This window comes from Doryrhamphus excisus, chromosome 17 (genome assembly GCF_030265055.1).
Source record: "Doryrhamphus excisus isolate RoL2022-K1 chromosome 17, RoL_Dexc_1.0, whole genome shotgun sequence".
Taxonomy (NCBI): Eukaryota; Metazoa; Chordata; class Actinopteri; order Syngnathiformes; family Syngnathidae; genus Doryrhamphus; species Doryrhamphus excisus.
The window spans coordinates 3,914,045-3,941,319 of NC_080482.1; the positions used below are offsets into that span (position 1 = coordinate 3,914,045).

The following is a 27,275-nucleotide window of genomic DNA, read 5'->3' on the forward strand; positions in this document are numbered from 1 at the left end:
TACATAACAAACATTCATTCATTTTCTACCGCTTATCCTCATGAGGGTCGTGGGGGCTGCTGGAGCCTACGCTAGACTGGTCGCCAGCCAATCACAAGGCACATATAGACAAACAACCATTCACACTCACATTCATACCTATGGACAATTTGGAGTCGCCAGTTAAGACTAAAAACCTAGGATGTTTTTGGAATGTGGGAGGAAACCGGAGTACCCGGAGAAAACCCACGCACGCACAGGGAGAACATGCAAACTCTGGCCGAGGGTGGAATTGAACCCTGGTCTCCTAGCTGTGAGGTCTGCTCGCTAACCACTCAACCGCCGTGCAGCCCTACATAACAAACAATGAATGGAAAATGTATTTTGTAACACTTTTATAACACTAATGTGAGGAAGCTGACTGATGGACAGAGGACAAAGTGAAACCGAACTTGCCACACATTTCTGGTAGTAAACCAGTGAATCCGATGACAATGATTGCTGGGAAATCTCTGCAGGGATTTCCCTAATGGCATCAATACGAAGGAGGAGCGCTATCACTCTTCTCACCTTTCCTCTTCTCTTTCCCATTAGCACACGGCACACTAAGAGTGGTAAGGGGCAGTCGGTCAATATGAATAGTATGAAGCAGCTATTAATAAAGTGCCATTAGAAACACCCCTTGAGATACCTCAACAAGAGAATGACTGGTGCCCTGCTCAGTGACTTGAATTAGAGGCTGTCCTCCAGGTCGAAAGTTGCAATCCTAACTGAATATCTGCAAGATTTCTATTCCATAGTATATAAAACATCTGGTGGAAACACAATAAATAGTTTTAAATACTGCTTCGCCAAACTTCAAAAAATGTACTTGAATGTAGCTTGACAGATGGATGAAAACAAGATGCGATGATACCACTACATATTTTATACATCCTTTAAAAAAGGATGAACCCCTTTCTTTAAAGTATCAAGACACTGTTATTGTGGCAACACCAACTGAGAACAGCAAATGAATCCCAGAAGTGCGAGTTATATACTGTATGTTGTTTATGCTGATCTGCAACTTACATGCAACACATCAGACACGGTTCACTCAATGTTTGCTGTAAAAAAACCAGTTGCCTCTTGACATGATCTCGGCTTTAGTTTCCTTGCTAGTGTGTCGTTTCTCAGAGGGATTAGCTCATTCCAGACACAGAAGGAAAATAATATGGTCAGCTGCATCGTTCCTGTGCATCTCGCGCAAGCTTGAACACAGAGATTCGTCAATAATGTCCTGTGTAATGCAGCTGCTTAGAAATGCAAGCTTGGGCGATCCGATAAGCATTCCCATAAATAATATATACCTAGCTCTGCTTCTTTGCTTTAATTCCTGCCTTGGTTTAATCCACGGAATCCATACAGGCCACTGTTATATAATCCTGTGCTTAACCAATACGTTTGAGTTTAGTGTCTAAAGAGGGACGCAGATAAAAATATCAATTTTTAGATAATTTGCAGCATGTCGTCGCCAGAAAGCCTTATACTGTATATTGTGAAGCTTCTATTTCAAGTATCAAATAGTATTTAATTGTTTATTCGGCCATCTGTGTAGAGTTTGCATGTTCGCCCCGTGCATGCGTGGGTTTTCTCCGGGTACTCCGGTTTCCTCCCACATTCCAAAAACATGCTAGGTTAATTGGCGACTCCAAATTGTCCATAGGTATGAATGTGAGTGTGAATGGTTGTTTGTCTATATGGGCCCTTCGATTGGCTGGCGACCAGTCCAGGGTGTACCCCGCCTCTCACTCAAAGACAGCTGGGATAGGCTCCAGCACCCTCCGTGAGGATAAGCGGTATAAAATGAATGAATGAATGAATTCTTTTATCGCCCGTGCTGCTGATAACATCATTTTCAGCCGACCTTCCAGTTCCTGTTTCCATGTAGAAGAAAGCTAATACGTGGGCTACGTGGATGTTTTGTGATGAAGAACACAGTCAGACTCACGCTGTGAGGCAAGCACCATGAAGTATGCTAACTATTAAACGTACGCAAACTGAGGGAAAATGTTGCCGGAAAAACACTGAAAAAGACGCTAACCAGGGCGTACGTTAACAGAGGTCCCACGGTGTATATTGTATTATATATTGTATGTCATTTTTTTTTGGCCAAACGACGGCGTGTTGCATTTCACTGGATTGTGCCAAGTGGGGATTTTTCACAAACTGTTAAGCAGTGGCGAATTAATAACACATGCCAAAGTCTGAAATGTACCTCTGTTAAAAGCATGTCACAAGTCTAGCAAACTGTTCAGACGTACATACAGTGACTCTTACACGCCGTTTTAAAGCCACACAACAGAGATGTTACTCAGAAAGGAACTGCACTGAGAGATTTACAGTGACCACATTAGTGGGAACAGTAGCTTTGAGGGAGATGAACACCGGGAGTTTGCAGCTCGTTTCTAAGTACCGAATAAAGTAGTTCTGCAATTCAGACTTTACAATAACTTTCATCAGTCTATTTATGTCAGAGATAATTGACTGCAGTAACCATGCATACAAAACCAGATTGTAATTAAAGATGGTAGTAAAGTTTCTTTAAAAGGTCAGACTAGCAAGTCGAGAGCATGGGGGTATGGGGGTTGGGGGAGAATTTCCCTGACAAACAAGACAGGCTTTATGAAATAAATGTGCAGTGGAATCACAGTTTCCAATCTAGAGAGCAGCAGTAGCAGCGGCAGCTTCTGTATCGTTGAAACATGAGAAACCAACAGAGTTTATTGAAGTTTATTAACTCTTTCAACACTTCACTTAATCGTGCTTCCATTCAGTGTGCATAAGTCCTTTCCTATTTCTGTTAGACTTTGTTTTCTTTCCTTGACAGCCTAAACAATATCTGCCACTATAATTGATTCCTTATTTGGTGAATGTAATATGTATACTTGGCCTATCCCAATGCAAAGTTTACAAGAGAGTACATTAAGGCAGAGGACATTTATTTTTAAAGCGCTGCCAATGGAGGCCATCACCCCAAATGGCGTGTTGAGCTGTCTGAAAAATGGTTTACTTTTTGGACAAAAATATTTCCTTTATTCACGCAGAGAGAAATTCCAGATTTGACTCCTCATCTAATGACCTGACACACATACTTTGTGCACCACAAATATCTCTCAAAATGACAGGAGGAAACAGAGACGACCATTGAGGTAACCTGCAGATCATTCCTTAAGAAGGGAGGTGGGAGAGCGGGGGGAAAAATCTACCTCAGAGCAAGAAGTGCCTTGAACAAACCCGCAATGGAAAATAACTGATATTTCATGCACGGAAACGCCGCAGTGAGCCTCAATAGCACAGACGGTGAAAAAACAAGGTTGGCTTGTAGAGGTTACATGAGACAGGTGGAACTGAGAGAGGTTGGAAGAAGTCTGTAGGACCGGGAGAGCGTACCTTTTGAGGTAATTGAGTCAAAACCAACAAATTATCCGTACAAAGTACTTCAGTATTGCAATGTGACATCCATACCTCTTCTGCAGTGCCTCATGGCCATTTTGCACATCCGGGACTCTGCAATGGTGGGACACAGTATTGTGTCCTTGGGTGGTTTCTTTACAATGTGCCGTGTCCGGGTCTCCAGACCCCACTTATAACCGCAGGTTTTGTTTCTTCTGGTGCAGGCTCCCCATTCACTCCACTGGCCCACCTCGCAGCCTTCTGTGGACACACAGTGATGTGCAATGAAACCACAGCAGAATGTCATTTTTAGGCAATCCACAGACCCTAGGTCAAGATTTAATACACGGTGAAGGAACTTTACTAGGATACTCCGTGCTTCTTGTGTGGGGTCTGCTTGTTTTTTAGGACGTGTGAGAAGACACTAAAGAAATGTGTTAACATGATTTAACAGTCTGTGAACATTTCCATGTTTTGCATAGTTGTGTTGTTACCTCCACACTCCATGGTGTCCTCCACGGGGGCAAAGCCCTCGGGGCACTTGTCAAAGCATCGCCCTTTGTGTAGGTAAAAACCTAACTTGCATTTGGTGCAGAAGTCTTTACTGAAGCAGGACTCGCAGTTGTCTATCCTGCACCCTGGAGAAAGGAGACACACATCAGGGTCCATCTGATCAGCCTTCTCATCTGGAGTTGATCGAGAGCTTTGAGGTTTGGGGTTTGGGGAGGGGGAGGGAGGGGGTCGTGAAAGGATTATACAGTCTAAGCCGCAAAAAAAAAAAAAAAAGAAATCTACCACTGCCCTGCCCTGTGAATCATTTCCCACCAATGCACTGTGAATCTTTTCTGCATTTTAGAGCACAAACTATTAATTTAAAGATAGCAGAGATAACAGAAATGATGTACAAGTCACACTGACGTATATCAGGAAACTGTACCAACATCGAACATATTAAAGCTGCATGCCCGCATTGTAGCTGCATTGTACAATTTGGAGTCTGTTGATCTGGTATACATTTTCACTGTGGGATGTGTGACCCATATGGTGTAGCTGTGTTAGCTCAGTAAATAGTATGACATCATTCCAACACACCAGTGTGTCACCTACCATTCAACAATGGTAGACAAAGGACAGATGAGGTTTGCATGTGTAAAACCGTGTTTGGTCCTTCCGGTTATCGATCAGACTGGAGTGGCTCTCAAGGTGTACTCCAACAAAGCCTGTTCATAATGTGTTGAACTTCGGTGCGATTCTTCTCTGTTTATGACCAATGTACTCATTGGCACGTTCAAATTACTTGTCAACCAATCAATGGATTGCATTGTGTCAAGCTCCACCCCTTAGATACTACACTACTGTGGTTGGTTGCACATGGTCGGTACTGTCCTTATTACTTTCAAACTTTTGACAAAGGGCGATGCAGCCATTCTGTACTGAACCGGACTGCACTGCTTGGTCGGAACAAGGATATAACCTGGCACTGCAACTATTCTACATGCCGAGGACGCCATCTGGTTTACTGAATATGTCTTGGAAGCAACTATTCCCATCATAAACTTGTTGTTCGATCTTAAACATTGTTACTGTGATTTTCCATATGTGTGAAAACATTAAAAAACAACTGAATGAAAAAGAGAATGACAGACGCAAAGGGCTATTCTTTTATCTGTGACCGTTACAAGGCTCAGGGAAGTGAAGTCTCTCACAGTCACACCCCTTAATTACACCATCGCCACCTAACCATCAGGCCTCCTCCTCGACATTCCTCCAAAACGAGGGGGCCCCGCCCCGTGTTACTTTGAACCCTAAAGTGTAGCTTCAGCCCACTCACCCCCGGTCTCACGCTTTCCTGAACAGTTGATACAGACTTGCCAATGTTAGCACTTAGTTTTCACTAATAAATTGCAGGCGATATGGCGTTTTTGGTGGAATGAATGATTAATCAACCGGACGATTATAGCGGTGAAGAAGATGACGGTTTCTTGTGAAGTCGGTTGTTAAACTGGCAACACATCCATCAATCCATCCATTTTCTAAACCGTGTATCCTCACTAGGTCACTAGGGTCACCAGGGATGACATTGGGTTGGTCCACCCTGGACTGGCGAAGGGCGGGGTACACCCTGGACTGGCCTCCAGCCAATCGCAGGGCACATATGGACACCCAATCATTCACAATCACATTCATACCGATACATACATTCATACAGTGTATTCTGCCCTATTTGTCAACTTCTGTCTAAATTAAACTAAATCAGTCAGGAAGGTTCGATACAAAGCGAGCGCAATTCAGAGTCCATTTGGGAAGCTAATAAATCACAAAGCAAATTAGAAAGCACAACACTGTCTTTTACTCTTTGCACTTCCCTGGCCTGTCATCACCTGAGAGACTTTCAGCTCCCAAAACCAAAAAAAGAATAATAAAGGGGAGAACATCTGGCAGCACTCTCCAGCACTCAGTCTGTTGTGCAGTCGTCAGTTATCGACAGTAAATACAAGCAGGAGAACCAGTCATTAACAAGATTATGTAAACAATATCACACCTACACATCATTTGCAGTTCCTGTGTTTCAGTCATGCAGGTAAAAGAAAAAAAGATTGGGAAATTTGTTTTCTAAAAAAAAAAATGAAGTAAATATGTCCCTCTGTGAGATGGATGAGGTGGACGGCACATCAGTACGACACCATGCGAGTTAGAATTCAGGGAGGTAAGGCTGCAGGGTCAGAGGTCATCCAGTTATCAGGCAAAAGGCTTGGACAGTGTAATCTAAAGATGACACTGGAGAAGCTCCCACACTGACCACCGTCCAGTCAGCTGGCCAAGTCAGCAGATTGTTCAGCAGCTCCAGAAACAGATACAGGGGAGCGGGTTCATTCTCCCAGCAGGATTAACCTCTGGACCACCTTTAAAGGCTTCATCTAGGTGCCTCCGGGAAACTAATGAGAAATAATGAGGTCATCAGATCCCACTGAATGCCAGTGTTCCCGGGACTTAAATGTATTATCATCGTTATCTCTCACCCTGGTTCTGGCTGTGCGTTATATCACGAAGGCAGGATGTTGTCAGAGGAATTTCAGAAGTCTAGAGGGCAATGCGATTATTGAGATGTCATGGGTGCTGCATGACTTCCGCGTTCAGATGCATTTGAAGTTGACACATGAGTCATCAAGAGTCACTTGCCACACAGACGCCCGGGTCTATGAAGGAATCGCACTGATTTTATCAAGGAAACAAACCACATGTCAGCTTTAGTCACATTGTGTTCCTCTGCAGGCCAACAGTGTCAAGTGTAATCATGCTGTTTATTTATATGAACATTCACTGCTCAGAAAAAGGGTGCTAAAACATCTTGGAAAAGACTTGATTAATCTACTGGTTTCCAGACTGGGTCTTTTACATGATCTGATGAGGATATGGTTTGTCTCAGACTCCTCCAGAAAGCAAACCAGACTTGATGTTGCACAGCAGGAGTGTCCATTTCCTAAAAGGCCTGGCAAAGCAAAGGGGAAAACAAGCCCTATTTTTTTCCATTCTTTGCCTCCAAGCTGAGCAGAACAGCTCTGACCTACTCTCTAGGCCTGGGGTTTGGCTGACATGGAAGCTTCGGCTTGCTCAATGCCACTCAGCCGTGACATGCGGAGCAATGGATGGCAGGAGTTCACGACAAAGGCCAGAGCTGCCATGTTCCTCCCAACTATTTCCATTCTGTTTTTTTCCACATGGGTGCACCTCTGCACGCCATTGTCGACCTAGGTGAAGCAGAGATGGTGTTCCTGTCAATCACAATGTCCTCGAGAGGGAAACACAATCGCAGACATTTCATTGGCGCTCCGTGTTTCTTCACTCCAAGAAACACAGTCAGTGATATACCAGGTCTACTTCGGTATCTGGAGAACCGACTGCACACACGCACACACACACAAAGCCGAGATTCAGACAGTAGTCAAGCACATTCAGCACTTTTTCAGTCACACAACAGTATTCGTTCTTAATGTTTCAAGGAACATGCAACTCTTCATCTCGGTGCTATATCGTAGGAGCAGAGCTCAGTTTGGTGGGACCGTTGTAATGTCCGCCAAATCTGGAAGTGTGGTTAGTAAAGCTGCAATGATTAAATGCCCCATGGTAAAGCAAAGAGTCCAAAAACAACTGGTCGTTTGTTTGGTTATGCTGTGCAGTGGAAATACCCGCAAGCTTCAAAATTCAACTGCTAAAATGAGGGCTTGAATGCGATAGAGAGCTGCCGGTGCTAAAGGCCACACTCCATCCTATTCACTGAGGTCCGTGGGACACAACCCCCAATCCATCCATTTTCCGAACTAGGATAAACGGGTATGCTGGAGTCTATCCCAGCTGTCTTTGGGTGAGAGGCGGGGTATACACTGGACTGGTCACCAGCCAATCACAGGGCACATATAGACAAACAACCATTCACACTCACATTCATACCTATGGACAATTTGGAGTCGCCAATTAACCGAACATGCAAGTCGACTTTTGTTGGAAGTGGAAAGTTATACCCAAATCATGCTTATATAAACACCTAAGGCACACCAGTATCAGTCAGCCACTCAAATTAAGGCAATCTACTCTCGAGACGTCTGATGACTAACTTACTCATAAAGTACAGCTTCATGTCGAGGAGCTTAACTTGGCTTTGGTTAACAAGGTGACTCCCATGTAGCGATGATGAAGTTGCCAGTCAATATTACATTGTGTGCCCATCAATGCACTTAGTCATTGATGACGTTTCAAACTAGGAGTTTTGCTTTTTAACCAACCTCATAATCCATCATGCTGTCATTTATGAAAAGGATATCCCTCCCCTCTGCACACATGCCTGTGGCATCTCGACAAAAAAAGTGTCTAAGCCACTTTCTTGTATAGCTCTTGTTTTCCTTTATCCAGGCAATCCACAACGAGATAAGATCACGCAGTAAAACTCTGGCATAATAATAAGCAGCTGTTGCTGTAGTGAGTTCAGAGCCAGTGTTTAAAAAAGATCATGATAACAGAGACATAATGTCGCATTCCTCTTTGAAACTAGGAGCTGTCTTCTTTTTGTCGCTGGACAGCAACTTTTACTGATGCACTTTGTGTCTTGGACAGTGTTGCCATACGGGAAACGCCAAATTTGAGTACCAGAAGCTTATAATTATTGTATTTCTAAGAAAATTAACTATACACCGGATTAGATCTGGAACAGTAAAAGATAAGCATGGATCGTGTATAGTTTAGCGCATCTTGGAGCCCCAACTGTTTGGAAGATGAGACGCTGCATCAAACAGTACATAATAAACTGCTGATCAAAATCTGTTGAAACCAGTTGAAAAATAAAAAAAATAAAAATTTTGCAGTTTTAGATGTTATTAATTATGCTTCTGCTGATGCACAGCCTCATTCCCATTATTTTATTTATTTATTTTTATTGCATTTTTCTGCATTTTTGTATTTTTTTGTATACTAAAGCTACTACTTAAAACCTCCTTAAGATCCAACAGTCCAAATGTATTCTTAATCATCACATATCAAGGTCTTCATCCTATTTTTTTCAGATTTAAACTGTTCATACATTAGCAATAAATTACTTAATATGCAGGCAGCCTGCCTCCTCGTCTTTGTGCTCCATCTTAAACATTGTTGTTTCGGATTTCCATGCTACGTCACGCATTGATTATCCTGTTTGTGTTTGCTAATAACCATGTATTGAGGGGTCAAATAATACAATCATTACCGTATGACTGGAAACTCCGGCCTTGTAGCACTTTCTTCGCTACTGACGTTCCCCGCCCAGTGATATTAACTGACTTGCTCCATGTTCATTATTGAGCCTAAATGTCAGGACACCTTTCTCTGGGTTTCACCGTCATGTCTGCTAGGAGTTTGGCTTAGAGAACCGTGAGTTGAAGTTCCTCTCTGTTTTCATATGAAACACTCAGCCAACACCTCTGGCTCTATGTAAACCTATAAAGGTTCTCTGCCTGTCTTCCATTCTCTCTTTCTCATGTGAAAAATGTTATGAGAACAGGGTGCTATATGAGAAATTCCATTAATTGGAATTGAGTTACTCTTTAACAAGCATCACTAGAAGTTTAATAATGTTCTTTCTTTGTTGTTTTTCCCATGTTTTATTATATCAAAGCATAATGATGCATGCAAAAGCATACCGTCTATTAAATACTTTGTGAGAAAAATATTTTTCATACAGCAAAACAATGACAAAGGCAAACTTTTGTCATCAATGTTCTACATTAGGAAGGTTATTATATCCTTCAGATTCACATTTGAACTTTATTCCTTTTAAAGTTGAATGCTTACTTTTCTGTTCTTGATCGTCTTTTATGCCTTATCAAAATCCAATGAAAATACATTTGAGGGTTTGGAATCTGGAAAATTCAGCTGAAAGATGGCTGCATGTTCAAAGTCAAGAATGACTTGCCAATAAACGACACTGTCTGGTGAAAGTCTCAAATCCACAACCTTGCACAAACAATCGCCAAAGGTCTTTTGATTGGTGCTTTACTGCTAAAATGCCATCACCTTCATAGCTCAAATTATATTGAGTGTCATAGCTAAGACTTGTTTTTTTACTCTTTATGGACCAATATGTATTTTAAAATAATGTGGATGATGGGTGCACCTGTACAAAACCTTCATACTGCAACCATTCAATTCACCAATGATGAAAAATTACATGTTGAAAAAAAACATAAAAGTGTAAGTCTAAAAAAGGAAATGGGGGGCGGTGGGGTGCTGGGGGGGTGGGGTGCAGAAGAAGAAGAGGGAGAACCGAGGACTTACTGGAACACATGTTGAGTTCGGGGCTGCGCATGCCGTAGTATCCAGCTGGACAGTCATGAAGACACTCGCCGTACTGCCTCATCCTCTCTCTCCGTAGAAATAGGAAGAGTTTGGGCTGGCAGTTTACACAGCCATTGTCTCGAGAGCATACCGAGCAGCCTTTACAGATGGGATATGCTCCATAGCTAGCTGTAAGACACAGAGAGTAGTATCAGCAAAGGAGGGGAAAAATGAGTAAACAAAATAACAATATGTGTTGTCATGTCACTCGAATACAATTTGTCTGGCTGTTTGTTTAACCAATCAAATTTCAGGTTTGATTGGTGAACTAAATTGATTTACTTTTACAAGAGCATAGTCTGTTGAGTTTTGATGTTTATGTCATGTTATTACAAAAATATTGATTAGAACCAAACACACTGCTCGGCACTGCTAACATTACAACATTAGGACTTTTCCCCATGAAAGTTTTGCTTTCATGTAATACTCATCAAGTTTTACACTTCAGGGTATTTTGAATACATGAACCGACTGTGACCAATGGATGATGAAAGCAATAAAAAAGGATAAAGGATGAAATGATACAATATGTATTAGCTGTACAGTCCGAACTGCAGTAAAATTCAATGAAAATAAAACCATTTTGTCACTCATGCAAATCTTGGTTCCCCCTCTAAACTTTGATTACTTATGAATGTGAATATTGCTTTAATTCTGGTCAGAGCTGGCTTCCACAACGATTGTGTTGAGACAGTCGTTGAAAGCCCATAAAGCCACAGTGGTTCTTGTCTTGGCTCAAGTTGCCTGCGGAAGACAAAGAATCCAATAAAAAGACAGTCCACAATATGTGACTTTCTATGTGATCTCCTTCGCATTGCATTCACCGGAAAAAGGCCTTGGGCGATTCCAATCTCTTCAAATGAGAGAAATGTCAGTCGATCTGAGCCAAATCTTTAATATCACAAGCGGTGACCACGCAACAACGCACATCCAACTCGGCGAACCTAGCACAATGCTAAAAAAAAAATAAAATACTGCACAAGCAAACTGGACAAAGCCTAAGAGACAGTGCAGAGCATGTCTGTTTTACTGGCTATGCATCAGCATATTAGATTTCTCTGGACACATTCACCCATACAGAAGTGAGCGTCCAAGAGAGGGCCCAATGCAAGCAGCCTTTTGTAGCCATGTGAGAGTCAGTCAGTGGAAGCGAAGGTGTCATCTTTTTGTATTAATTTGTTTTTACTGAGTGCTAGGAAAGTTTTGAGGGTGGTATGCCAATATACACTAATTTCCTCGCAGCCGTTCTGGATAGAAGTAATATCGAGTGCTAATCAGAATGTGTCTTGGATGCGTTTTGGAGGCCTACAACCCATTAATCACTAAAGGTCCAAGCCTATTCATCACCCACCCAAGCTGATGATTGTTCTTTTGCAGTCAGCACTTCGTAAGCAATGAAGTCAAAGTGAAAATGATTATTACTTCTGGCTTTATAAAGTCTCAGATGGAAAACTGGAATGAGTGTTAACTGTCAGTCAACCAGAGATGTTCCAAAGAGGTCCGTGTCTCATGGCTCACAACATCGCTCACTTGCAGCACTCGCTAGTGGCCCCACCTCCACCCACTGGGACAAAGAGACTGAGTGACTGACAGGAGGGTTCCCTCACTCTGTTCATTCCGCTATACAACCAATGCACCCAGGTGTTGAGACAGATGAACCGAGTGAAACCTCTTATCAATTTTTTAAATTTGTCAATTTATAGAGACCGGCAAAATGATTGAGTTTGTTTTTATAAATGAATTAATTCATTTATGGATTATTTTGAATCATGACATGCCTAATTGTGAGTGTTATTTAGGATGTTTTGGGGGATTACTAAAGCAGTACTATAATCCTGTGAGCAGTGAGTCCTATATGTGACATTGTTCTTCGTCTAAATGTTTAGTTCTCCATGGATAACGAGACTGCATGCTTATGCCATGACCCTTTCTGCAAAACTCACCATCAGATCATCGAGAACGTGAGCAGCGTGGTGGTGTAGTGGTTAAATGTCTCAAAGTCTGTAGACCGTATTATTCTAATCAACCTTTTTTTTTCCTTTTTGATTCTTAAAAACTACAATGACAGACAAGGGAAGGCAGCTTGGCAAAGTTAAGAACCGAAAGCTAACTTTCCTACCCCTGTGAGCAGGCTGGACTCTGTAAGTATCAACAGTGTGCTAACAATAATAACCCTGAAATAATAGAAAAATAAAACCTGAGCCTGTGGTCATTTTAGATCACTGACTGGTCAGTCAACAAAGAAATTAAACTCACTTGAACCTTTTGGATACAGATCCATTTCACTCTTTGTTGTTAAACATTTGTTTTGGCAGGTGCTAATCTTAGCAGTGCACGATGATTTTAAATTGTACAATGCATGCAATACTATGACATTTCACTACAGCAACAGCCACATCCTGGATTTAGCACGCAACTGGGATAACAAAGTCAGAGAACGGATCTATTGAGTGGCGACAAACGGATGCTGATTTTAAGTTATTGACTCGTATTTGTCTGTGAAACGGTTTGGAGGTTCAGGCCACAGGTATGTCAAGAAGGAGGCCGTCTGGAGTTGCACCATCCAGCTCACATCCAACAATATCAGCTCGTGGACATAAATCTGCCAGCAGGTTTCAGTTAAAATATCAATCTAATGTTTGACGTCGAACTGAAATTGAAGTAAAATTATAACCTGAGAACTGTTCTGTTGTTCTGCTGTGCTGTCAGTAGAACCGAAGTGAGCAGGATTAATGCCGATTAATCAGTTCCGGAAACCCCAAAACGTTAACACAAATAACTTTTTATAGTTTGACAATTACAGTTATACACGAAGAAGGAAAGGGATAAATAAACATTTAATGTAACTTCTTCCTTAATTGAAGATGCCTATGAGTTAGCACCTTCATGTTTTGCTATGAGTTATTTCTTGAATTGAATGGTGTTTCTCACCTTCCTTATCAAAGTGATGTCAGTTTCGCTCTACTGTGGGTAATTTTGCGATTGACATCCGGTTTCAGTTTCCATGTTAACAACAGGCTATTAACATTTTTGACATTTTGTGATAAAAGTAGGTCACACACACAGTTAGATTGCAGTAGTGTACAAAACAAGATGCGTCTTATATTGGGCACCAATATGCCAACCAGGGCGTACGCTAACTGAGGTTCTACTGTAACCTCAGTTTGTGAAACTGTTGCCCAAGGTTATCAAATTGTCAGAATCACATACACATGCCTCGTGACAAACAAGGAAACACAGCCTTGTACACAGTACATGGGAGGAAAAAACATGCAAAAAAATTCAAGTAAAAATTCAAACATCTCCTCATCTGCACTTTGACATATGCCGATCGTGTCTTTTCTGGCTTGTTCTTTCCCCGAAAATCATCTAACGCTTCAACTCCTCTTGTTTTTGTTGTGTTGTTCCGTTCCACTGTCAGTCATGTTAAAACAGAAATGACCCGCATGTACAGAAAATGTGTCATTGTAAGAAAGTGGTCATTGTAAGATTATGTATTCGAGGTTTACCATCGAAAACTGCAGAGGGGCACACATGGCATTTGAAGAGCCACTATTTGATAAACCACATGGTTTTTGGTTTCAACCACAGAATACATATTATTTGAAGCAAAACAAGTCCACAATTCCCACTTCTGACATTGTAACTGAAGATGCAACTGCGCCTAAAGCGTTCTATTTGTGAAAGACGGTGTCCATGCAAACATCTGTGAAGAACCCCGAATGAGGACTTATTAACAAAAAGGCCTAATACATACTTCAGTGTGACAGGCCTGCGTGGCAGAGAACAGAGAAGCGTGGCCACTGGTTGTCTTCAGGAACCACATGAAAATCTTTTCAAATATCCTCTTCTTCACCCATCAACAATCTCTTGTGACAGCTAGAGTTTGAATTAATGTGGTGTGCTACAGAAAGATTGTATTTGACTTTGGAACTACAAAGGCAAATTTACTCAGTGTGTACAATATGTTTGAAAAGACCTTTGAAAGTCTAGCATGTGAACTCGTATTTGCCTTTGTTGATTATCGTGGCTTGGAATATGAGGTTAACCCTCATGTTATGTTCATTTCATGTTAAACTATTTTGTGTTCCCAGTTTAAAGTGACCATTCCATTAAAACTCATCAGATTTATTTTTATTGTCACTAATTTGGTTAGATTTTGTTATCATCTTAAGTTATTGTGAACATTCCAAGTTTTAAACTTCTGTTTGTTTTTTATGGCTTGTATATCTTATTGATCTAAGCTCAACCATCTTCAATTCGACTTCTAAAAAACATACTTTCTTTTTTTTAGATTATATTTTACATACTTTTAAGCACAGACTAGTTTGGGTCAAAGTTACAAGTACATTTGTTCTGAAACCATTTCAATTTTTATCCATTTTATTTATGAATAAATGTAATTATCTGAAAAGTACCCTTTACATTGCCAGTCTGTCTTGTTGATGACAGCCTGGTTTTGTATCACGGTTGTCAAAGTGAATCACCCGTGACAACGTGAAATATTTAAAGTGACTTGGCGGACCGAAAAGTTGCCAGATCAGAATCTATCTCCGACAAACCACTGCTAGATTCATTTCTGGATCTGCCCACACCAGCCACAATCAAATAAATGGTCTGTCTGGGGTACCTCCTTCCAATCCATCTCCCTTCAAAGTTGGCCACTTTCACGACTACTTCAACAAACTCAGTCAAGAACGGTTCAAAGCAGGATTTAAAGATATCAATACGGTATATTTCGTAGGTTCTGTGGTCAGCTGAAGGCATGGGAACGCTTTGGTGTCCGCCCAGTGGAGCTGGAAGACCAGAGACCGGTAAGTCCCGGTTTCCATATTGAGACTAATAATGCTTCACAACATTGTTTAAGCCACAGAGTTCGGAATGTGTCAAAAAAGTAACGGTTTATAGTCCGGAAATCATCAATTCACTCAAGCACTTATCCTGGTCAGGGTCATGGGTTAGCTGGAGCATTGGGAGGTCTAATCACGAGAGGACTAAGAGGACTAATCACCAGTCAATCACAGGGCACGTTTCATGGTGAAACCATTGAAGATATTAATTGATGTCGGCTTGAACTGTTAAGTTTGTCCAGGTCAATGTTTGGTCTTTCATTCACGAAAACCGACCCACAACTTCAAACATGACGGCATGTTTGGAGCTCTGCAGTCTACAAGCTAAAGACAGCTTCCAGGCCTGCTCTGAACACCACTCATGAGCAATTAAGGCTGCAGTGAAAACCAGCAGAAACCCAAACTCCTTCTCAGGTACATTTTTATGAGCGTAAAGGAAGCACAAGTTGACTGGACTCAGGGCTGCCAAAATCCTCCACATAAAGGGAGTTCCACCCACGGCCAGCTAGTTTCCTGCTTTCCACTCACCTACTGTTAGCCATGAAATCATTTACATTGACACATTCCAACTTGCTGCAACCCAAAACCCTAACAAGGCAAGGTACTTTCTTTTACATCCTTATATTCAACATCGAGATGACAAGATTCCATCAGCTTGTAAAGCTATTCAACATGCTAAAAGCTCTTGGAAAACTGCTACATTTGCCACTGTTTCCTGGCCTTTCAAGTTAAACAATTTTATTAAGATTGAACATTTTATTGTGTTAGAAATATACGACTAAGTGCTATCGTGTTTTTACTATATCCTAACAGTTTTTGCAGGGTTTCCATGTGTTTCCTATTTTTCCACGCCGGCAAAATGCGATTAAGTGAAACCAGTAAGTGGTTACATGATTCTTTCTCACCTGCTCATATGTTCTGCACTTCTATTATTACTGCATGTACGGTACCTCTGGAAAATAGATGTGAAGTATTCTTTAATATCTGTACATTGATATATTTCAGAAGTATAAAATATGGTATGTGTTGTTATGACCTAGTTTATCTTATGATCAAGTACAGTCATCCCTGTTACATTGTGGTTCATGTCGATTTTTTTTTCATGCCATTTGATCGATCCAGATTATGTTTGCGATACTACAACAACATTAATATTGCTAATGGTGAGTTATCATTTCGTATTATTGCTCATCATATCTACTACATTAGGTAATACAAATATAAGCGTGACTATAGGGGTGCTATTTAACATCTAGAGGGCTCTAATAATGTTAAAAACTGTTTTAGAAGGTCATAAACAGTTTTTATGCTCCAACTATGAATTTTATTGAATCCTATTTCACGGAAATTCACATATCGCGGTCAGGGCTGGAAACAATTAAACACGATAAACGAGGGATGACTGTAGAATTCATTATAAATGTGGAAAAAAAATTGCGTGTTCCTCTTCTGACTTGGTTGACATGGTCGCAGTCAGGCAATAACAATGCAGCAGTCAATTCCTGTAAACCTGAGACAAAAAAACAACAGTTTCTATTCTCACAGTTTTCTTGGGCCTGTGGAATGTAAATCTAATAACGTAGACTGTGAATGCAGCCAACCAGAATGCACTCTGTTTATTGTTTTGGAAAAATGTGTACTGTACATGACTGCAGAAAGTTTCATATCATCAAGTCTCACAACAACAAAAACATGGTTAACCTTTTGTCAACATCTTTGTTTAAGCATCCTCTCTTGTAGAAGCATCAGATCTGAGCTTTTAGGGTAACATTGAAGCGGGTAAAAGGAGATTTATGTCAATTATTCTTATCTCAGTTTTTCTGTTGCACAATGAGGCGAACGATAAAGGTTGATAAAGCGAATGAGGCAACAAGGAATCATGGAAACGGATCTTTGTTACGTTTTGAAAAGATGCATAAATTCTGAGCTGAAAAATGGAGGAGAAAAAGCAGTTACCGAGGTGAAGCTTGTGTGATGAAGGCACATTTCTTTTCCAATTTAGCTGAAAATATGTCGGACCCCTGAATCCTTTCCAGCTGGAAATAGTCAGGTTCCATGGTCTACGGCTTTCCCCCCCAGTTCACTTGTAACTGATGTAAGCACATGTTTATAATTCAGGACCTCTCTCCTGCTTATAATAATATTGCAGAATTAGACTGAGCAAACACGGTTGGTGTAAGAAAAAACAGGCAGGCCAAAAGAGTCCTGTTGTTCTCCAGGTGAGGTTTGAAATAAAGCAGGCGGCCATTGCTGCAACAGGCACACAACTACACAATGAAAGTCAAATTACAATTTATAGGGCATGTTCTTACAGAAGCTCTGGGAAATTTGATTGGCTATATTCAGCTGGCTGTTACCGGTCACATACAGGTGTTAAAATTTGGCTGGATGCACAAAAGTATATTTTATGATGTGATGTGATATCCATTCCTATTTAATTCCTATTCAATCAGTAGGGGGTGTAGTAATACACTTTCAGCTTCCCCATGGCCCTGAACGGGATAAGCAGTAAAAACTTGATGTATGAATTCTGGTATTGAATTAATTAATGGTAATGGTAATGGTTTTATTTCATTTGAACATGCATCAGATTACAATTGAGTGCATCCCATAATCAGTTCACAGTTCCACATGTCCAAAGGGAGTAGGAAGAAGCAAAGCTTATTAAATCCTACCCCTCCATCTGGTACTTTTACAATCAGTAACTGTTACATTTGTTCACTTCCTGCTTTCCATAATACTAATACTAATACTATAATACTAATACTAATACTAACAATACTAATACTTTCTGTGATGATATGACCAATTGACCCCTACTGAAAAATCCGAAAATCAGAATTCTACATCATTGACTCAACCAAGGCATCCTCTTCTACCAAAAAGCTTAGAATCCCAAAATGTTAACCTGCGCATATTGCCTCGGGTTCCAGCTGTCAAACAGACATCGACTGCATTTCTGAGTCACCATCAATCTGGAAAAAAAAAACCTCTGCACCTTCTACCCAGCTGTCCAGCTCCACTCATGTGGCTCTCACGCCTGCAGACACTGTCCAATTCAAAGTGATGGCCCGAGGTTCACTCAGTTTTATGATAGATTATGATTGATAATCCCCGAGGCCGAGGTCAAACCGCATCTGTGTTTTCTGACGCCAGATCTCATAATTCTTGTTAGAGGAAAATTAGAAAGAAAGGTGACCTGGGTGACCGAAAAAAGGAGTATTCTATACCCGTTTCTCCATCACAACACCGGACATTTCAGACCTTGCATCGACAGTTAAAAGCAAAACAATCTATCAATTAATTTGGCCCCCAAAAAAGGGCAGCTTCCTGTCAAGAGGCACATGTCATCAGTCGGCATGTGCCTTTCATCCTTGCAATGGTGATATCCATCCATATATTGTATTTGGACAGGGCAGGTGCAAGAGCACTTTATGACCCTGAAGAATTGAAGCACAGTAGGAGTTATCTGATGACTTACAATGGCAGACTATCTCTCTTTGGGCAGAGGCAAACATGTGGTTTGCTTCTTGCCAACTCTTCCTCTCTCTTACATCTTTATTCAATCTTTTGTATAGAAAAAAAAGCAGATGTTACAATGATTTACCCCAGTTGAAACCTCATAAGAACGATAAATCAGCTACTGAGTCAACACTGAAAACACATTTTCTTCAATAAAGATGATACATTTCAAAACTAAGTTATTGCTGTGTGAAATTGTATATTACGGCTCTGTGTGGAAATGTGTCCAAAACACATTCAGGTGAGTTCGGAGAGCCTGGAAGCTCCATTTGGAAACTATTATTTCAGCGGTATAGTAGGTGTTTGCGAAATACATTCAAACATTTGGTAGGAAATTGAACTTGATGTGCAATAATTTACATTGCATGTCGATAAATTATGGCGCATGAAGTTACAGATAAAGTGGAGGTAACCTTGTAGTGGGGAATCAGCTACGAAGAAAATGTAAGACGAGAAATGCGGTCCATTCATTCAAAAAATAGAATATAGATAATGGGGTTAAATCAGCCAGGTTCTTCTTACCAAACATGTCTGGGGAGGGGGGGACTTCTGCACTGTAGTATTGTCATGTTGGAACAGAAAAGGGGCTTCATTAAGCAATTCTCACAAAGGTAGAAGCATGGAATTGTGCAACATGTTCTGCTATGTTAAAGAAATAAGGTTCAGGTTGCCCAACACTTGATCAGGAATCAGGAATGTCAGCTTGAGTTGGATGGTTTTTCATGTTTAGGCAGAAACAAACTCATTATTATTATTTATTTTGCTTGCACTGACAAGCCTTTGACAAGTCTGTGAAAAAGTATCCTCTGCACTTTTTTATAAGCATGTCCCCTTGTAAACTGTTGAACATTGTGTTTACCTAAGGGGAACAGGGCAGGGGACACTGATACAGTAAGTGATACGAGTAGTAACTAATAGAGTTAATTTACAGCGCTAATATAATCGGATCCTGTCGTTTATGTTTCTGTTAATAAAATACAGTAAATACGGCCATATTTCAGACCTAGCTGCTAATTAACAATGATTACCTATTGATCCATTTTCTGTACCTCAGTAGGGTAGCGATTATGCTGGGTCGTACCCCAGCTATTTTTGGATGTGAGGCAGGATGCACCCTGGACTGGTTGCCAGACAATTTTTGGAATGTAGGAGGAAGTCGGACTACCTGGAGAGAACCCACGCATGGACGAGGAAAACATGCAAACAAACCATATAGAGATGTTCCAACGGAGGTACGAACCCACAATCTGAGGCCAAAATGCAAACCACTAGGTCACTTGATTACTCATTGATTCATTGATTTGAAAACGGATTACTAATTTTGATCATTTGACATCCCTACTAACTAATCTAGTAACTTATCAACGGCGCTGGTAACTAAATAGGGTCCAAAAGAAATAAGGCATAGTTTGGAGGTTTAAAAATGCCATTACATCCAGTATGCTCCTGAAAATCCACTCAAGCTGTGAGAAAAATGTGTTTCCTTTCAGAGAGAAGAAAAGGGGTGGGTGGAGTGGCTCTGATTAGGCCACATGTAGGTAATTCACAACACATAAAACTCACACCTAATTTTCACACCTGTAGCTGAACATTCTGGGAGTCTAGCAATTCATTCAAATGTAATTCATTCAGTCCGTTCAGTCTGTTCTGTTGGTTTGTCTTTCCCTGTGTGATGAACAACAAGTCCATCACTGGAAAGGATCAGTAAAGTCATTGTGGGCATGCTCTGAATATTTGCACTCCATGTAGCCTCCTCGCTGTCTCTCTCACCCAAAGTGTTGATCGCTTTATCTGTACCATTTGTCATCGCCTTGACAAAAACTCATCCCCACTTCCAGCTCCCACATCTGAGAACCAAAAGGTGTTGGATGTGGATCTTTCCCGTACTTGCCAAAAAGCACAAGATCCAGATGGGAGATGTGTCTTTTGACCAGGTGCCTCACAAAACCAGGTTGTGAATCATAAAAAAATATATAGAAGTACCATATAAGTGTTTTATTGCTTCTTACTGATTGACAGTGCCAGCAGAAGTAGCCAAAACCATTGAAGAACAAATCGTTTCATGGACCATTGAATCACTGGAAGGAAAAAGTAATGTTTGAAATACTTTTTTTTACAAAATTTTACAAGAGTAGCTAAATGGCTAATTAAATAAATTCTTACAGTCCACTTCAAAGATTTCTAAATTAGCTCCTTATTTACTGGAGGATGTGAGTAACACATTCTCTTACGTCATAGCCACAACAGTCAACATAAACACATACTGTAAATTGTAATGTATACTGTATTCTCACTGTCAGTATGCCAGTATACAGTATGCAGTAGTATAACAAACAACATACCGCTACAATGATGCCACCGATGACAGTGGGTTTGGACAAGACCTGAATGGACCGAGAACTGGTGGGATAACTTTGACAGCAAATGGTTACTTTACATGGGAACTGACCACATATGAGTGCTTTGGGCCGGGGTGGACCTCTCGGCAGCACAACAAAAACTGCAGAATAGTGCGTGATTTCTTTTAGGACCCCAAATACCAGAAAAATCTCCAACGATGACAGAAAAAGTTGCGGGTTTTATTGCTAGTCGTTTGGAATGTCGCAGGATTTAATGACAAAATCGACAAGTTGGGAACAGCGTTACATCGAAAAGCCAAAAAGTCAGCTTTCGCCATCCATATGCATGTCTTCAAACCAGAGTTTTGCCAAAGTTCAATTTTTATGGACAAAAATCTACATTTGCGTGTGGACCAAAGTCCAAGATGCATAGGAACATCTACGTTATTAAAACATCCGTGTCCGTGTAGACGTAACCGAAGTTGCTTTGTAATATCGAGAACTACAGTCATCCCACACTGGCCAAAAACATGCATGTTATGTCAACCAAGACTAAGGGAACTAATATAATTTAGTTATTTGGAGAGCAATTTTCTAAACTTTCATTTATATTTGAGAGAATGACCTGATGGCCAGTTAAAACAACATGTTTGTATTGTCTCACAGATATTAGATTGATAAATTAGATTGTGACATTGGAGTTTTACGCTGCACGCTATTTAAGAAAAATTGGTATCGGCCAAAATCGGTATCGGCAGGTCAGCAAATTGTAATAGAAAAAGGCCAATATAAACTGCTGCTACGTTCTACATCATTAACCTTTAAACAAGAGACAAGCTAACAGCCTCGCCCACCAAGGCCAGGAGGGAGATCAGGGGTCAAAAGTGGAGCGCACCACAGGGGATAAAGTCTTGGGCTCAGTTTCACACATGGCGCTGCAACAAAAAAACTCAACATCAAAGCTTTATTTCTCTGCCCAAAAGTGTGGCTGGATCTAATTTCTGTTTTTCACAGGAGCTTGTTTTCCTAATGGTACATTATGGTACACTAAATGGTCTCCTGGTGTTGGTGTCCAGGTACAACAGGTACACTGTGTCTTGTTAAACCTTCGTAAAATGTATTCCAAACATATTGTAGACCAGTACGCCCAATCTCAACTAGCCATAGCGATTATAAGTCGTTCCAACAGGATGATGTTGATCTGTGTTTCACACTTCTGCAAAACAGATCAATTGTATCCAGACATGGAGCAGGTGCCTGGTCCTCAGGCATCTGGCCTCACTGTTGTTACTCCTGAATAGCTGGCACTACCTTTGCACCAGTAACCGAATTGTGTTGGCGCCCCTACACTCAGCCCTCAGGACTGTGTTATTATTTTTTTCATCAGTGCCATGTGGAAATAAAATCTTGGGATAAATGCCATGAGGTATGAGTGTCCAAAAAAGTCCAAATGGATCACATCAAGCAATATGAAAACAATGATGTCTGTGCAAAATAAATTTTCTTCTCAGGGAAAGTACTGCATGCGATCCAGGGTGTGGAAATGTTAAGTGCTGACACAATATAGAATGCAGTTTAAGCGGCAATTATTGTAAAATATAATGGACGGACATTATACTACATATTCACGTGTTCTCGTGAGAATGTAATAGCTAATTCCTGGAAAGTTAGTTAGTTGCAGTAAGATACACAAACATGAATGGGTTTGTCTTCTGACTTTTTCAAGCTCTGGTGGTGGACTGCATGGGAGGGCAGACCAGGTCCAGGGTTATCATAGTACAGGTTCATCCAACTTGCAGCGCTTTTAAAGCTACTTTGACAAGAAGAAATTTACTAATTGTGGGCGTTCAAAAGTTCTCAACATTCAATCACGTATTTATATTTTATTACAGACTTAAGGAGAATTATATGTGTTTTCTGCTGAAAAAAAAAATAAAAAGAAAATAAATAAAAAATAGTGAATCTGCTAGGCCGTGAATGCTGACTGCAGTGAGGAGTCTCATAGACGCCACATTGTTTTGTAAATTTAATCTAATTTAATTTAATGAATGTAATTCTTTCAACACAAAATGGACTGCACATTTTTGCATTTCTGGCTGAGGTTCATATTGTGCTTAGTTACTGGATATACAATGTAGCTCCAGTTTAAATAAATCATGACAACTGCTTTGCTGTTTATTTAAGTTTATTTAAAAGGTACGATGAAGCAATGAATGAATATATAACAGCCATGTATAAATATCCATCCATCCATTTTCTATGCCATTTATCCTCACTTTAGTCGTGGGGGTATGCTGGAGCCTATACAGCTGACTGTGGGTGAGGGGCGGGGTACACCCTGGAATGGTCGCCAGCCAATCACAGGGCACATATAGACAAACAACCATTCACACTCATATTATTATATTCATACCTAGAGATTTGCCAATTAACCTAACATGCATGTTTTTTGGGAAGAAACTAGATTACCCGGTGAAACAGAAATGCCATAAGGAGATTCGAACACAGGTCTTCCGGATCTCCTGACTGTGTGGCTAACATGCTACAAATATAGAAGTACATTATGGATGGAAGGACGAGACTTTGTATTGAAATATCAGTATTACACCAGGTGACACAGTGTACGTATCTTACATGCATAAATCTAACAGTACTAGATGCTGAACTGTGCCCCTCTTTTGCCTACAAACCACAGCTGATTATTCTCACATCATCACTCTAAAGAGCAGACAGTGCTTGCTACTCATGAATATGTATGCACGCACTCGTGCTTGCTGATGGTAACCAGCCCCGCGTTGTCAGCTGCACTTCACGACTCACATTATCACAACAAAGCAGTACCCATCTTTAAGGCAGTTAGACAGTAAACATGTAAACTATGAAAAGAAATGTGCCCGTCTCTGTGCAGATAGCCAATCCTTATGACTCTCGCCGGTGACAGCTGTTTACACAGCCAGGGCAGCCGCTTGTGCAAACTGGCCTGAATCCAAATAAAACAATATCCAGTTAAGGAGAAGTCAGCCAAGATGTAATACAAGTGTGAATAGTTGGGAGGAGAACAGAGGAATTTAAGAAATGTTAATGGAATGACTTTCCTATCCAACATATAGGAGCACCGCACATAAACATCGACATATCCTCTTAAAATACCAATATTAAAAGATGCTGCCTTCACTGCACACCGTGCAAATTCCCCTTTCAGCCAGTCTTCCTCATGCTTATTTTCCATCGGCCTACAAAAAGCATACACTGGATTAAGTCACAAAGACAACATCGCTGCCACATGCATGTAGGCCTGTCAAAATGTTGTAATTGTATTGTTAACATTATTTTGAGACCATTTTTTTTCAACTCATTCGCAATCCAGGACGTATAAATACATCTTTTATGTTTTTTTGCACAAGAGGCACAAGTAATGGTAATGGTTTTATTTAATTTAAACATGCATCAGATTACAATTGAGTGCATCCCATAATCAGTTCACAGTTCCACATGTCCAAAAGGAGTAGGAAGAAGCAAAGCTTATTAAATCCTACCCCTCTATCTGGTACTTTTACAATCTGTAACTGTTACATTTGTTCACTTCCTGCTTTCGTAATATAGTTTTTTTTTTTTTAATTTTATTTATTTAAGTAGGTGATGATGAAACTCCACAATAGAAGAGATCATGTTTGATGCAGTTTTAAGACGAAAAAACGGCCACAAGGTGACAAAAGTGGATTTTTTTAAGACCTTGGCATTCATCTCACTTACTGAAATTAATACTCAACAACCAGGAAGTGAAAAGGCATCTCGCCGAGTAGCACATGCACAGGGAAGTACAAGCGTACTATCAAAAAAAGTTGATAAGGCACAAAACACTCCAATAAAAACCACACACCCCAATAAAAAACAATAAATAAAATAGGATACCAAGTCTCTGTAAATGAAATTGCACTTCATCTTTGGGGTATTATTCCGTAGGCTTAGTTATGCTGTCTGTGAGCGCACTCCAAAATTCGAAGTAACTGAGCTAATCATGGAGTATATTAGTGAGAAGAAATGAACACAACTGAAGATAATCAAACATTTAGCATCTTTGTCGGGTCGAGTCAACATGAGCCTAAATAACTTCTTCAAAGCATCTCTCCATGTGTGGATCTCATCTGGAAAGATTAACACTGTTCTTATTGGAGATCCTGTGGCTTTTTTGATGAAAGCCGATGCTTAGCACTCACAAACCCAGGTGAGGTCCTCAATGAGAAGACCCAAGGAGATTATTTATGGTCTCCACTGTGCAACTGTTGGCTGTTGCATCTAATTTCACAGACCACACATCGAAGAATAGCATGAGCTCAGATTTGCGACCAAAATATACCGACCCGACTACACTCACCTGTTTTATGTTCGCCAGATGGCTGTAATCTTTGGTTGCTGTTTGGTTTCCAACTGACAGAGAGTTAATTGCCACTTCATCTGCTAATAACAAGCAGAACGGACAGAGCCAAAACAGTGGGCCGGCGCGAGGTGACAATCCTGCCAGTTTGAGGGACAACTTCCATGACATGTAGTCAGTCATCTGATCTCCCGCGAACAGAAGGCCCTTTTCTGACAAGCAGTCAGCTGGTTTTGGCTTGCAAGGTGTAGCTCAAATCATAGCTGTGACGATGAGGAAATCCAGTAAAAGAAAAAAAGGACAGTTTAATATGCACCACATAATTTATTCACCACATTGAAAGCCAGAGGAGAGATGAGAGGCAAGACATGAGTAACAGGCTTGCAGTGACAGCCAGTTAGCAAGCAGATGTGTAAAGGCAAAGCTTTCTTGTTCCAAATAATCACATATGTTGTTTCATGAGTGACAACTGTGAGGTGCGAGCTTGATGTGCTTTGGCGTGACAATACACTTTGTTGGCTTCCATTACACGATTGATCCAACGGTCTTATTGCTTTACTCTTAAAAAGACAGATGCATATCTCGTAAAAAGGCTCATTCACTGATGCAGTGTTTGCAACCTTGTCCTATCCCTTACCTTTCTAGCACAACTTTGATTCTGGCCACTTAAAACTGCAGCAGACGACCCTCCAAGACCTCTTTACAGCTAACATACACGCAACATTTCCCCTTTCTGTTACCCCAGACCCCGCTTACTCTCAGAGACAATGAGCTCAGCATCAAGGCCCAGTAATGACTCCCAGCCTTGGTCCTGATTAGAAACACGCCGGGTGCTTCTGCACTCTGCAGACCGCCATGAGGCCTTTACATATCATGATGCTCGATAGCTTGGCGAAATCAGCACAAGTCAGCCTCGAGCATGCCCACTACAACTATGAATTGCATTAATTGATAAATCTGTCCCAACTATTCCAACATTAATTCCACAGACAAGCTTGTATTTACTACCGAAGTTCCCCAGTTACCAACATTGAACTCAACCACAGCTCAAACCATAACAAAGTCTCTAATCCAGACCACTTGCAGTCCTTGGTTCATGCAGTCAAGTGGTTTACAAACTCATCCCGGTCCCTTACCCCTTCAGCTATTTGACCTGAAGCCATGTACTCCCTACTCTTGCACACTTAATAACGGAAACCGGTGAATTATTTCACATCTGTTTGATATACGTATTAACTTAATTAACACTGTAAGTCATTCCAGAGTATGGATCGCATCAGACAAAAAAAAGCATCATGAAGAGCAAAAAAACACATGTAAGTCACACTTGAGCAATAGGGAGTGGCAATGTTTACACCAACAGGGAGACAAACTAATGCAACAGTAGACGAAATAAGTCATTTTAGGTAGAGTACATGGATACAATAAATACAGTACATACCTGTTTAAGAAATGTCAGAATGTTCTCAAAGAAGACTCTTTTAAAATATGACATGATGCCAGTAGAAACGTTTCAAACAGCTGCATTTTGACACCAAACTTCATTTTATTATTCACGAATGAACCTATTATGCTAATTTTTCGAACCTTTGTATTGAGTTGCGGTCCCCTATAGAGCAGCGACACACAATAACTCGCACAGAAAACATTAGCTTCCTGCCAAAAAGTCTGTTTAAATTACGGGCACGCCCACTCTGCTGTGATTGTTTCACACGCCCAAAGTGACAACGAACGAACCCCACGTTCCAATATAGTGGGTCTAGGAGTTGATAATAAATGAATAAAGTCTTTGGAGAGCTAATTGGAAAGTGTTTAGGAGCTACTGGCAGCTCATCAGCTACTGGCTGGACACCCCTGACTTACCGTATATGAACTCAGAGTGGCAACGTAGCGCCACTAGTGTGGTGGAGCTCA

General features: G+C 40.8%; 1 protein-coding gene across 1 annotated transcript in view; it reads right to left on the bottom strand.

Annotated features, from left to right (window-relative positions):
* rspo2 (R-spondin 2) overlaps positions 1-27,275 on the bottom strand; it is a 51,509-nt gene that overhangs the window by 16,447 nt on the left and 7,787 nt on the right. The window contains exons 3-5 of the mRNA XM_058053749.1: positions 10,216-10,404; positions 3,909-4,052; positions 3,487-3,675 (exon numbers count right to left, since the gene is read on the bottom strand). Of these exons, the coding sequence (XP_057909732.1) occupies positions 3,487-3,675; positions 3,909-4,052; positions 10,216-10,404 (522 nt within the window). The remainder of the gene's footprint in view (positions 1-3,486; positions 3,676-3,908; positions 4,053-10,215; positions 10,405-27,275) is intronic.